This window comes from Melozone crissalis, unplaced genomic scaffold (assembly GCF_028551555.1).
Source record: "Melozone crissalis strain CALT ecotype California unplaced genomic scaffold, PUWL_Pcris_2 ptg000013l_1, whole genome shotgun sequence".
In the NCBI taxonomy this organism is placed as follows: Eukaryota; Metazoa; Chordata; class Aves; order Passeriformes; family Passerellidae; genus Melozone; species Melozone crissalis.
Genome location: NW_026535791.1, coordinates 51850195 through 51864720, shown reverse-complemented (window position 1 = coordinate 51864720; position 14526 = coordinate 51850195). Strand labels below are relative to the sequence as shown.

Below are 14526 nucleotides of genomic sequence, written 5' to 3'. Positions count from 1 at the left end.
TAAATTTCCTTAAATGACTCGGAAAGAAACTTAGGAAGAAAAAATAAAGTCTGAAAAATTTATTCTCTAGATATTCTGCTTTGCTTTTCAGGCATTGATTTTTTCAATCTTCACTTTTTGAAAACCAAGGACAGATTTTTATTTTTTTTTTAAGTTACATTGAAAGTGACTAAGAAATGTTTTCTTGTCTTTACAAATAGCTGTGTTTAGGACAGCATGGTTTTTTGAGATGGAGCAATGTAGTTTCTAAGAGTGCATAGCTGAAAGACAGATTTCACTGGCCACACTTTGAATACAGAATCTGCTTGCTGGCTGTGGAGCTGCTGAGTAGATCAAGTGAGCTGTTAAAGGAAGTAAAATTTGTTTGTACCTGGAGGCACAATTACCATTGCACAAAAATGACAGACTTTGCTTTGGAATTTTATGAATTTTCTCCCTTTTATTTCACACACAGATTAACAAAGAAATTTCACTTTGTAGAAAAGCATACTACCATGATAATTTTCTTTATGACTCTTAGCACCATAAAGATGATGCTGTGTTTGATTCTTGCTGATTGGAAGCTTGGCTTTTCTTAACAGCTCTTCCCACTGCTGGAGATTGCTAGTTGAGATGGAATGTATTTAGCCTTATTAAAGTGCAGGTGACTTGAAGTACTTGGAAAAGGCTGAATTAATTTGTGTCATCTGAATAAGTGATGTTGCTCATCATTAAAGTTAAATGATAGATGACCTTTGGTAACATTTTTCCTGCTTGTATTAATCAATGAATGTTAAAAACACCTGAAGTGGTAGTTATAAAAGCCTTAGTGAATAATATTGCGCACAAAAATGTGATTAAAGATTTGCAGTGAACTCTCTTCAAATTAATTGATGGTTGGATTAGTTTTACTGTGAAATAAGTTACAAGCACAATAAAAGATGGAAATCATCCTTCAGGTTCATCTATTCTGTTTTACCCTGTAGAAATGACAGCCAGGTAATGATTGATTCTGATGAAAGTGTGTGTCTGGGCCAGACCTGCCATGATTGCATTGCTTCAATTTATAATGTGTTGCAAAGTTACTGGAGCCAGAAACATACATGATTTCCCAAGTGTGCCTTTCTACTTCCCATACAGGTTTGGGTTTTTTAGTTTTTTCTGTAGTGTGGCAGCAGAGGATTAGATGGATGATGCACAGTTTCTCATTGTATTGATTCCATAATAGCAGCTCACTACTACATTTTGTAGGATGATTAAATGGGCCAGATCATGTTTCCTTGCTTCAGCAAGTCAGAGGTACAGCTCCTCTCTGTCAGTCCTGCTGTCTCTCAGCCAGACTCCCAGGCATGGTTTTGGTTGCCAGCAAATGTCAGGACAGGTCTGTGCTGTTACACAAAGAGAGTGTAGGGGATGTCCCTGGCTGATGTACCACTGACCTTCTGCACTCCTTAACTAGGATGTGTCCAGGAGGGTTTGGCCTGTGCAGAGTGGTTCTTTGAGACCCTGCATAGTTGTATTTAGTTCATTGACAGAATTTAGCTGCTGAGGCCTTTCTCAAAACAATATGTTCAGGATTCACCCATTTCATTTCTCTCCCATCTATTCTGTCTTTCAGCAGTATTCTCAAAGGCTGTGTTCCCTCATACACACTACTTCAAGTAACCTCAGGTTTGCTGTGTTTATTTCAACAGTATAAACAGAAACTTAAAGAACTTCAAAAGATCAGTGGAATTTAAAATGAAATGACCAGACAGATACAGATGATACAGCAATAACCTAGCAGTGGACATTAGCAATTGTATGGTGACAGGAACTGACATTCTGCCTGCTGGCCTAATGCCTCATTAGGCTGATGCAACTACCTCTGATACACACTGTCATTCACCAAAATGTTTCACTTTGCATTAGGCAACAGCTGTGAGTCCAGAACTGGTTCTGAAAATATTGCTTTAATCCCAGCCAGCTTAAAAAAAGTAAAAAATGAGAAAAATTATTAATTTGGAGAGCATACTTTCTGTGCTGTAGGATGCATGCACCAGTATTTACAATGACTATATGTTCAAGAACTACTTCCAATTCATGAAGAAAGGAGTCCTGAATGAGTTGGGTGAAAACCAGGCTATAGTTTAATATTCTCATCTGCTTACTGGGTTCAAAAATATAGGTCCTCTGTTGCTGAGAAGTGCACCTTATGCTCTAAACTCAAGAGCCCTTGAGTGAGCCCAGGGTGAGGATGCTTGCAAAGACTCTGGGAAAGCTCTGCCATACTCCAGATACTGAAGAGCCTAGAGCTGCAGCATGGACCATGTCCATGTGGTAGAGGTGATCAGTTATGTGTGAGGAGAAGTGCTTCTGGTCTTTGTACCACAGCTGGTGTTTAAATAATGAGAGAATTTATGCCAGCAGCTGGGTAAGTGGGAACTGGGATTAGATTCCCATTTACCAGAAAGGCCCTGACCTCTAGCTGCAGTTGGACATTCCCTTGTTCTCTTAGTCTCTTGCATCTGGAACCACATGGTGGTGTACTCCCAGGGCAGAGCTTAAGGGTAGCCTGCCCAAAACAGTGAATATCCCGGTCTCTTCATATGTATCTCTAAAATGTCTTTTATCTTGCAAAAAGTTAAATCAATCTGAGGCTCAATATTTCCTTTGCATCTGTGCTTTGCCTCTTTCAGAATCTTTGTGAGACTGAGGTTATGTATGATCCTGTAAGCTGTTTTCTGTAGGCAAATCTCACTCAGATTCATCCTCCTTCACCTTCTTCCCCAGACTTCTGATTCATGTGGCTTCTCATTTATTCAGGTCCTCATAGCCCATGTTCCCCCTGGCTCAGGTCAGTGAGCCTGTTGATAGCCTGTTCTGCGGAGGATTTGCCTCTTTGTAGCTATCTGGAAGCTAGGTGGTTAATCAAAACTATTAATCTCTCTGTTCCTGATTACCAGCAGAGAAAGAAGAAATGCTTCCAAGTGTGTTTTTTCAAGAGATCTTGAATCTCTCTCCCATCTTTCTGTTTAGGAGGAGGATAGAATAGATGCCAGTGGTCAGATAGCTCCATTTTGGTGAGATGACTAATAGCTTGTCTCTTAGAAAAATCTTGCCAAATACAGCAACTTATACAAATCAACATCAGTATCTTCAAAACTAAGTAGTTTTGATGGTAATGTCAAACAGTAAGTAAGTGTGGTACTATGTTTGTTCTACCAATTCTAATGGAATTGGGGTTTTGAATATGGTTGGTATAGAAAACCACGGACTATAGAATGGCAGTACTATATTTTATATGCTCCCCTCAGATCATTTTATAAGAAACATGGTTTATTCTGAACTCTTGAAATGGTGAATGGTTTAAGACATTTGTGTTTGGAACAATCAGTGTAATTATGAATTTATATGTTTGTTTCTTAATCAGCTAGGATTTATACGTACATGTTGGAGAAGTCTCGTGTTGTTATCCAACCTCTCAATCAGAGTAATTTTCATGTTTTTTACTTGATGATGGATGGATTGTCTGCTGAAGAAAAATACACCCTGTACCTCAGTAATTTATCTGCACACAGGTAGGAAAACAACTTCATATTTAGTATTAATAGTTTTCTTATATTAATGCCTCTCTGCTGTTGAGGTCCTTCTTCTAATACTTAAAACTTTTCTAACTTTTCAATGAGTTCTGAAATTATTTATTATGGAGTACTTGCTCATGAGTATTTAGTTCTGAAGTACATATATAGTCTCTTAACAAGGTAAGAGTTTTATGTCCATTTATATTGTTGCCTCAAAGGAGAAAGAAATGTATTAGCTCTTTTTCTGTCTTTTGTGGACTAGAGTCGGTCTATTGTTTTTGGGTTTTTTTCCCTGGTGAAAAGTTGTATCTTAAGGTAAAAACTGTTTGATTTAATTGTTATTTTCTTATGGCATATGTTGATTTTGATGAAATGTCACTAAATGTAACCTGATATCTCCATTTTCATTTTGATACTTACTTTATATCAAATTAGTAAGAAAAACAGAAACAAAAGTTTTGACTGCTTTGAACCCAAGGAAAGGATTCAACATCCAGCACCTAAAATTATGTTTTTCTTTATGACTCCACAGGAGCTGGTTGTCTTGGCTCCCATTTGCAATCAAAGGAGGTTGAGTCACCTGTATAGTGACTTATAAAAGTGGTTCAGTTCACCCAAAGCACAGAGCTGTGTGTGTCTTCATAAACTGTGCCGATCATGTTGCCTTTAATAGTGAGAGCTTAAATATAAAGAGCTGAATATAGACACCCAAATGTAGCATGTCTAAGGCTTAATGTACTCCAAATATTTGCTATAGGAGGAGGTCTTAGGGGTTTTTTTCAGTAATGTTGTGATTATCTCAGAATTTATTCATTCTGACTATTTTAGAATGAAAAAATATTCTTCACTTAGTTAATTTGCATTTTACTCTTCAGTCTTTCCTAAGTGTCACTGAAATCAGAGTAGACTATTTAGTATTAATGATCTTCTCTTAAACAGACTAACTTTAAAATGGGCATAGTGAGTAACTGTAAAAAGACAAATAATAATTAAAATTGTGTAAGAAGCATATTTTCAGGTTTATACATCTAGGCCTTTTTCCCATGGATTTTTTTCTTTTTTCAACTTTTTTATTTTCCACTCTCTTTAGTTACTTGAATAAAATAGCAGTTCTAGATACAGAACCTTTAAATAGAAAGACACCCACATTAATTTTTGCAGAAAAAGCTTCATTGATTATGATTTTTTTTGTTAGACAGAAGTCTTCTGACTACCACTGGTAATGTTTTAAGCTGTTACCATTTCTGTATTATACAGAATATCATACAACACTAACTCTGAAGTAACCTCAGGCTAAATTCCTTTGTTAAAAATGATTCTCTTCAAGGAAGGGGGAAGAGGTAAATTCTATATTTTAAATTGTTTGAGGACTTTGAAGACCAAAAGTATTCTAAGTTTTTGATGATTACTTTTATTCCTCTTCTAGCATAAGTTGTTTGGAAGCACACAGTTTTTTCAGAAAATGAAACAGTTTAAAGTCCCTTTGCAAGAAGCTCAGACAGGAAAGAACTTAATGTAAACCTGAATAATTAGATTCAATGAACAAAGCTTTATCTGATAAGATATCTGATAATCATCCAAAAAAACCCAAAATGGTATTTCTAAATAGATGTCTGAACATTACAGTACCAAAGCTTTAGAAGTAATATATAGCTGAATATTTGCATAAACCTGCTTTTATCAATAAAGCTTTGCTTTGCCTATGTACAGTAGATTGTATCTTAAATTATTGAGAGTGTTTGGGCCAATTTTTTTCTTACCTTAAACTCCTGAGTGCAGTACTTCAGTGAGCTAGATCTTTCTCAGCTGATAAAGTTAAATTAGGGATGAATTTCTACTGCATCAAACTCACTCATGAATCAGGAAGGCAGGATCTAGTCTCTTTTATAAGCTCATTATTTCTGGCTTAGTCAAATTTTGATGAGATTACATCATTCTGGTAACATCCATAAGTGATTTTTTAATGTTTTCTTTGAAAAAGTGTAATCTTGATTCAAATAGTTAAATTAACTAGATAACAGGCCTTTTAAAACCTTTGGCAGGTTGTTTCTGCCCAGTTGGTTTTTTTGTTAATTTTTCTGTTCCTCTTTACATTGTTTAATATTGTACTTTTATGTAGAAGATTCAACAATCTTATTAAATAATGGCTATTAAGATCACAAAGTACCCCTATTTTAAAATTGTTTTCTTAAGCTGTTTCAATGTAAGAAATAAGATGTAGCATGAGTTTTTCTATTCTTATTTTAGATAAAAGTACCTCAAAGATTTAAAGTAATTTTGTCAATATGATGCTGTGAAAGATGAGATTTAGATAGTGTTTTATGTAATATATAACCCTGGGCTGAGAGTTCATGTAAATTGCTTAAAGGGGAAATCCCTCCCTTTTGGAATCACTGAGAATCTCTGTAAGGCTGGAGTGTCGCCCCATCGTGTAGGGAAAATTGTTTGGCTCTAAATCTTTGCTGTTTGGTGCTCATTTGAGAGGGAGATGGAGCTCAGAAACTTAAATATGTAATTGCTGAGGCATCATGTGAGGACAAATAGCTGCACACTTTTCATTGAGCCTAGACACAAGTAGGATCTTAAAGTAGCAAGGGTTTGATCTACTTAGGGAAGGATCTGAATGAAAACATCTCCCATCGTATCAGCATGTGGATCATGATGGATAAAGACAGAAGAAATTGCTGAAAGGTAAGATCATTTTTCAAGACTGAGCAAGGGAAGCATGTCAGAAATGAAGAGAGAGTCTTTAAGGGCAAGTCAAAGCTTTTTGATTGACAGCTACTCCTGTGTGTTTATTATATTTGGAAACTGGTTTTTATCAGCAGATGGTTGATTAAAAAATTCCAAAATTTCTATTAATTTACTATGTTTCCAAGAACTCTTTATCTTGTTTCAAAGAACTTCTTTATCTTGATGATGATAATCATGTGTAATACAGAGACATTAACAATTTGAAATTATATTCTCAATTTGCCCTTGATTTGCTTGTTTTTTTTTTCTGGGTGCCGACTGCAGTCCATGACTGTAAGCAGTACTTTTGTGGTCTCTGAAGTTTAGCCTCACAAAAAAAGCATGTACTAGTTTTTCCAGCACGTTTAGTTTTGCCTCATAGTTACAGTAGGTGCTAACTTAGTGGCAAATTTTGCAACCAAGGTGAAACAGAGAACAGTGAGAGAAGTGACAGTGGTGATAGATTGATTTGTAAATGATCTTCAGTGCTAATGAAGGAAGGATAGGAAACAATAGCAATAGGAAAGAAAGTATTTTGGGAAAATGTTCCAGAAAATAAGTAGAAAGTCCTGCTTTTGTTGCTTTGGGCCAATTGCTTCATATTAGTATTTCTATTTCAAAGCTGTGCCATATAGAACAATGTAAGAATGTCATTGTGTAATATGTATATGTAAGATACTCAAACATACTGTTATTAAAAATCATGTCTTTACATGTGTATATTTATATTTAAAAATATAACTTAAGGCCACTAAACTGTAGAAAATTATTTCAGAAAAGATGGTAGTTTTGAGAGCTGTTCAACTTGATGTCACCATTTTCAGTTTAAACAAGGTTCCTATTTCTCCTAATTCATTGTATTGTAAAAATGAGTGATAACTTTGAGCTGAACTGTGGTCAGGGTACGCACTTCTTGTATTTGCATTATCAAACTGCTGTTCCCAGAGGTGTAAAACTTCCCTTTCTCCCCTAGAAAAAGGGTGTGCACTGCTCTGTGTGTTCTCTCTGTCTGTGATGTTTCTCACAGGCTTTAAAAAGCAGTAAAACTCTTCTGCTCCAACAGATGTAGATGGAACATCTATATCTTCATGTAACTGATGTACCTTCCTATTCAGTTTTTCAATGCAGGCGCCCTCTTCACTCTCAATAAGAAAACTTGAATTTAATATATAAAGGAGTAATTTCAGTAAAGTGATTGATTTTTTTGTTAAAGTCTGAACTGATCTGAATCTTGATCACAGATGAAATAATTTTCCATTCTAAATTATAAGGCTGATGTTCAAAAAAAAAAAAGGTTTAAAAATTAGTGTGGTAAACTGAATGAAATAGAAAAGATCCCAGTAAAGAAAGCCTTATGTATGATTTTTTTCGTGTTTCCAGTCATCATCTTTTCTAGCAAGCACTAATACAATATGTTAAAAATAATGATTATTCTAGTAACATCCATATTGATCCACACTCTTCCTTTCTTTTACATATAAGAGCCCAAGATGTGAATTTTCAAGACTGTGAGTAGCTTGTTGCCACAGATTTCCTCTTTTCAATTGACTCAGGTGGCAGCCTGTCTATTTTCTAACTCTTGTAGATATGGACCATGAAGGCTCTGCACATTTCCATGCCTTTTCTCTTCCTTTTCTTTACTTGTATCTTTGGATGCCTTTTTTTTTCCATCCCTTTAATTAGATTCTCATTTAAAGTGCAACAGAAAGAAATTATATCTTGAAACTACCAGTTTTTCGTACCTGTGCTATTTGTCTACAAACCTTGCTGTGTTAGTCTAACAGTAAATTCACAGAGAAAAGTAGGGGTTTGGGTTTTGTTTTTTGGTTGTGTTGGTTTGTTGTTGTTGCTTGGGGGTGTTTGTTTTATTTTGGAGCTTGTTTTTTTTTTTGTTTGGAGGGTTTTGTTTGTTTTGTTGATGGCTATTTGTTTTTGTTTGTGTGTGATTTTGGTTTTGTTATTTTTACATTTTCCCGACATAATTAGAAAAATAGGCATTTTAGGAATATCACAGTCCTCTGATATGTCCATGCTCTTTCCTTGTGTTCAAGCCTAATAGATATTTTTTTCTTGTGCATATTGACTTTTTTTAAACTCTCAATCTGGCCAAAAGTTCAGTTCACAGAGGTGATCACACAGGACCATTCTGATCCCTTTGCTTCGCAATTTGCTTGACGCTGATATCTGTGTATGATGACTAGAGAAAATCCAAGCATTAGACTTGAGTTACAAAATTAGGTGGATTTAAGAGTTGTGAATGAAACAGCTAAATCTGTAAGAGTTACATCAGATTTTTCCCATCCTTCTGGAATGATAATTTCTGTATGAATTGCAAGTTACAGCACTTTATCAAGCTGCTGTTAGACATTGTGTGATGAAACTCAGCATGAGATAGTACCAAAATTTCGAGTCTCACCCAAATAAAGCCTGGTGTTGATACTCCCTGAACTTCACTGTTGAGGATCAACTTAAAGTCCTGCTGACAGAAACTAAAGCTCTAGGCTATCAGGAAACTGGAATTAATTGTATTTAATTTTAGGAGGAGGGTAAAGATCATACTCAGAGGTTCCTCTGCTGTATCCCACTTTTGCATTATGGGCAGGCTCAGCACAGGAGGAGAGAAGCTGTGGCAGGACATATTAGGGTCACCATCGCTGCAGCTGAATGGCCATGAAGGTCAAGTCCTTCTACCTCCAAAGAGACCTTCTTCCAAAGATCTCCTAAATTTAAAGCAAGCATTCAAGTTCTGGTTGAACAAGTAAAGTTGCATTTTTTTGTTGTTGTTGTTTTCTACAGGTTTTCCTGTCCTAACTTGATTATATGCAGTACGTTCCTTTTCTCCAAAAGTCTTGCATTTTAACTACATTAGCATTTATAAAACAATGCATGGATAATAGTAGATCCAGCTGTGTAGAGTAGCATGCCTAGAGAGCAAAGGGTATAAAGACTTTTGGAGCACACTTGACAATCTTTCTAAATAATGTGATAGCATGAAGATACTGCTTCAAACACATGGAAGATTTCAAAAACAATAAAATGAAGTCTAAGTTATTTTTGCTGGAATTTGTTTCAGTACGATTAGAGAATATGGATAGGTGAAATCCTAAATAAAATAGAAGATAGTTTGTGTTGTTTGTTGGGTTTTTTGGGGTTTTTTTTGTTGCTTTTTTTTAAGTGCATGGTAGCAAATAGTAAAAACATTATATACTTCCATCAGTTTAAATCTTCTTGATGTGATTTACTTTTATTTCAGCTCTCTAGTGAACAGCTTTAAATGTGAACATTTATTTCTTGACTATCTTCATGCAATGCTACCATGAAAATCTGATTTACAATGAGTAGTACTATTTTAAGGGTAAGATTTGTACATTCTGAATGTAATGAGGCAATTCCATTTGCGTAGATTCCAGTGAGGTCTGACAGCTAAACTAAACAGGCTAGTTATCAGGAAGGTAATGGGGAGAGATACAAAGCAGATGTATTTGAGATTGTGGAGCAGATTTAAACTTGTTTCAGCAAGTTTAATACCTATGTAATCTGGAATATTTTCAATGTCAAAAGTATTATCTAAATTTTTTCTGTTGTCTTTTGTGCTTTGCTTGTTTACTTTTGCTGCTTACTTTTTGTTCTTTTCCTATTTACACTGTATTTACTGATGTCTGAACTTTTAAAATTATTTCGTTTTTGAGATTGAATCACCTTTACTGCATGTAGAACATATGCATATTCCAACAAAATATGCTTTCACATTGTTCTCTTTAATGTTTTTCCCTATCCTCTTATAACTTCAGCTTCCAGTTCCCATTTATTTCAATAGATAATAGACTTTATCCCAATGCTCTTACCTTCTTCAATTTCCCTTTATTTTCCTCATTCATGCAGGTTTTCTGAGCAAATAATGGTCATGAGTTTATTAAACTTGGTCTATGCTTTATGTAAGTAGGAATTGAACCAAAAAGAATTTTTATGGTTTTGTGGAGTTTTTAGCCTCTTCTTCTTCTCTTATTTTTTCTTTGAAGGTCAGGCTCCATTAATCTCTTGTACCATAATCTTCAGTGTTGATCTTTGCGCTTCAGAGAAGGAGGTGTGTGAAAACACCAACAAATGAGTGATGTGTGTGATTTGTTATAATAATCATGATGAACTTGGTTTTATTGAGGATGGACACCAGAAACTATATTATATGCTGTATTAAGATACAACTTCATGTTTCAAGGTGATATTGATTGACTGGAACTAATTTTATCTAATTCTAATGTAACATTTCACAATACTTATTTTCAGATATATCTGAGATTAAAAAAATAGAGCAGAGTGTAAGTTTGGGAATTATTTTTCATTCAATACTGATTTCCAAAAAAGAATATTCAAAAATATTGATTTTTTTTTTCCTCTGTGGTCTAATCCATCTCATTTTCCTTATTTGTGTGCTGCACTTCTCTTCAACTAGCTTTTAGGCTTAGTTTCATATTTTAGGCTTAGACTGCCATATTTTAATGAAAACTAGATAGAAACCACAGAAGCCTGTTAGTGTAGAGTAGCTAAGAGTTTTTTTGGTGTTTTTTAGCAGGGGAAGTATGATGACTGAACCACGTAGACTAAATCTTCTTCCTTAAGATAATCACTGTGCATGTTAATATTCAGGAAGTACCTGACAATAATGTCAGTGTTGAAGTTGATATACAGCTTATTTCTGAAAATTGACTACATTTCCATCCTAAACCCTCTTTCTGTGAGACATTTGTGGATAGTTGTGTCCTACAAAATACATTAATAGAAGGTTGGCATTGCAATTACAGAATATATAATCAGGATCACATCTTAGGTTTTCAAAACAAAACTGAAATGCTATTTGTCTGCTTTATTTTGCAAATTAAGTATTTATTTTTCTATTAGCAGATACCTACACCTCATACATAAGGTATACCTCTGTATTATTAATTCTATTTCACAATATTTGTTTTGAGTATCTGGCTGTGCAGTTGTTTTGAGTGGTTCATCCTGAATTCAGGGTTAGTTACATACACACCTACACACTTGCATTATAATTGCATGTCAAGATATCCAAAGCATTTTTCTTCTTGAAAGCAGAAGGAACTTAGTGTTGGATTTTAATGATAATTTATTTATTCCAGTTTCGACGTTAGCAGTTTTTAATATTACTGCTTTATTCCCAAAGGATACTTTAAAAAATTACACCTCCAGTGATGTTTAACAATCATTAACTTACTTGAAATTCAAAGAGAATTTTTATTTAGCAAGGTAAAGGTAGTAAAATTGCTCTGAGACGGCTCAGGGTCTTTGTCTGAGGTCCCAAGTGTAATTGTTATTTGTCTGGCTTTTGGAATAAATGCTGTAGAAATTCTGCTTTGTTCAAGAGTGCAAATCTGAAACTCATATTCCTCTGGATATTTTCTTTCATTTGATGTTAACAATCCCCTCTTCATTTTATTATCCTTCATACATATTGATTGACTAGTGGCAGAGGTTGTTCAGTCCCCCATTGGCAGACTCTGAGAGGCAGAGAAATCATTCATTTTGATTACTTCTCGTTTAAACAACTTTTTTTTCTCTCCGTCATAATTCTAACAAGCTGAACCTGTAAAACTATGTGTAAATGAACATATCATGTTTTCTCAGGAATGAATTTTACATTTATAGTGGTAGAGTAAATCCAACGCATGCTTCTTTGTATTTCTGTGTTTTCCTAAATGAACTCAGGTATCTGGTAATATTTGGTAAGTTACATTCCCTTGGCGTCAGTTTGGAATAGAAAAAATTGTATCAGACCATATAAAAGTGCTCTGTATTTTGCCTCTTTATTGCTTTAGTCAGTTTACTTTTGCATGTTTAGTTTTATTCCACAAATTTGCATTTACATCATTTAACTACCATTGATACCATTTGGTATTTATTTGATTTAGAGAGCTTTGTCTTTCTTATCTTCTTTGGTATGATATAGAAACAGGTGCAAAAAATAGAAGAATGCTCTGTCTTTCATGTCCATGGCATGGCATGGCATGAAAGATGAAAAATAGGAGGCAAGAAAAAACTGAAATCTATTTAATTCAAAAGAAACAAACAAACTTGGTAATTAAGAGCAGTGGGATCTTTAGAGTCTACTGAACACATCTGTCTTAATTTTAGCAGAAAACTATACATGCAATAAAACATTGTTGAGAATAAATTGCTTTAAATGGGCAAAGCAAGTGCAAAAATAAACATAACATGTTCCAGATGATTCTCCAATTTGTTGTGAATTCAGTTGATGAGTATCTTATACCTTAATGTTTTTGAGCCAAGTTCAACCTTTTGTTAGAAAAAAGGGATGGATATCTCCAGAGAGCTACAAAAATTTGATATAGATATAGATATAGATGATATACATATATTTCAGGTTCCATTTGATCCCGTGTTAAAGAAATTCAGTCCTGACTGTTTAAACAGCCCACCAGTGTTTCATGTCAGACAGAAAATGGATGTAGCTCTGAGAGGTGAAATTGCTGAAGAAACCCTGGCTTGAAAGTAGATGTGATTACTCACATAAATGGTAGAAAAGTTAATTTGGCTTTTACTTTAAGTACAAAATATGTCTCTGCACTTTACTAGGTTGCTAATAATCTCATGTGTGGAGGGAGATTCAGTGGATTCAGCTCCTGAAACCACTTAGCTATTACATTACATAAATCTAGTGTGATAACACAGTTCTGCAATTTATGTTTCAAAAGTCACTCTTAAAATCGTTTTGATACAATTACTGTAGATGAATCTCCAGACAGGACTGGGTGTTTCAGGAATTGTTATTGACATTCAGAACCCCAGTCACTGAACCCAGCTCATCTCAGTGTTAGATCTGGTGGAGCTGATACCCTTCACCGTTGTTTGAACCTGCTGCCTTCACTCAGCTCCCTGTGCTGCCATGTATTTTTCATTGCCCTGGTAGCCAGCTCTCTCTAAGAAATTCAGGCAAGGTCAACTCAAAGTGTAGCATAGTTTTCTGCCTCTAGTTCTTTCGTTAATCGTAATTCAAAATTAGCACTGCTCTGAGGTTAAACCTGACTGTGTGAGATTAGTGCCGTTTACAGTCTCCATTTACTGGATTTCCACAGTATTTTCTGAAGTTAGTTTCTGAAACTGAGTTTTTTCTAAAGCCAATAAGAAACTAATAATTAAAATTTTCTGAATAGGCTAGTTGATTGCTAATGACCAGAGGATGTCAGGATCTTAGTTTCATACAGCTCCTAAGAATGGCAACTTTATCAGTCTGGCTTCTGAATTTATTTTATGCAATATAATGGGGGACAGAATGGTGTGTGAATTTCCTTCAATGAATCACCCATTACCCAGATGATCTTTTAAATTCTGTGAATAGGTCTTGTCTGTATCCAGTTAGCTTATGACACTTCTCAAATCACATGGCACAGAGTGCCATGGCACAGAGTGTATGTATATGTGTGTATATATATATATGTGTGTGTGTGTATGTGTATTTGTGTGTATATATATAAAATTCACGCAAAAATTAGCCTATTGAACCAGGGAAACCTGTTTTTTTACCAGACTTGAGTAAATAGAGCTCTGGATCAGACAAGGAAACATGCTAGGAGAGCTGAATAGCTCCAGAGTGTTTCAAGTTTCTGGATTTTGGACTCAATGATCTTAAAGACCTTTTCCAGCCTAATGATTGTATGATTCTCTGATCTGTGTCCTGTCTGTGATAATAAGCCCTATGTTTTTCTGATTGTAAGTTTAAACATTTCTTGAACAGTATTAATATGGGTGAGAAAAATTATTACAGATGCAGTTTGCACAAAGAGAGACGCAAATCAAGAAGGTATTCTGAAATAAAAAACTTCCTATGAATTTTCTACTGACTGAAATGATAGAAAGAGGCACTGAAACAATGTAGAAATACCATTTGACAAACAAACTGTATTTGTAATCATAATTGTAGAGAAGTGTAATATATGGCTTCTGACAACTGCTGGCACCTTCTAATTTCAACTTTAAACTTTGTGGAATTTTAACCAAATCAAATCATTAAATGGATAGAAATCAGTTTACCAGGCTGGCATTACAGCTTAGTATTAAACCTACACAGTAATTGCAGTTTTTATTTTGATGCTGGTACAGTGACACCAGTTTTGTGTTTTGTTTGCAACCAAGAAGAGAATTATGAAGACTAAGAAAATTACTAACTAACCACTGGTAAAAATAAGTCTGTGGCCTTTCACTGTAAATAATTGAAATA

General features: G+C 34.8%; 1 protein-coding gene across 4 annotated transcripts in view; it reads left to right on the top strand.

The window, feature by feature from the left end:
• Window positions 1-14526, top strand: part of MYO16 (myosin XVI) — a 361146-nt gene that overhangs the window by 205048 nt on the left and 141572 nt on the right. For all 4 annotated transcript variants that reach the window (XM_054271508.1, XM_054271509.1, XM_054271511.1 and 1 more), the window contains exon 16: window positions 3392-3539. In XM_054271508.1, the coding sequence (XP_054127483.1) occupies window positions 3392-3539 (148 nt within the window). The remainder of the gene's footprint in view (window positions 1-3391; window positions 3540-14526) is intronic.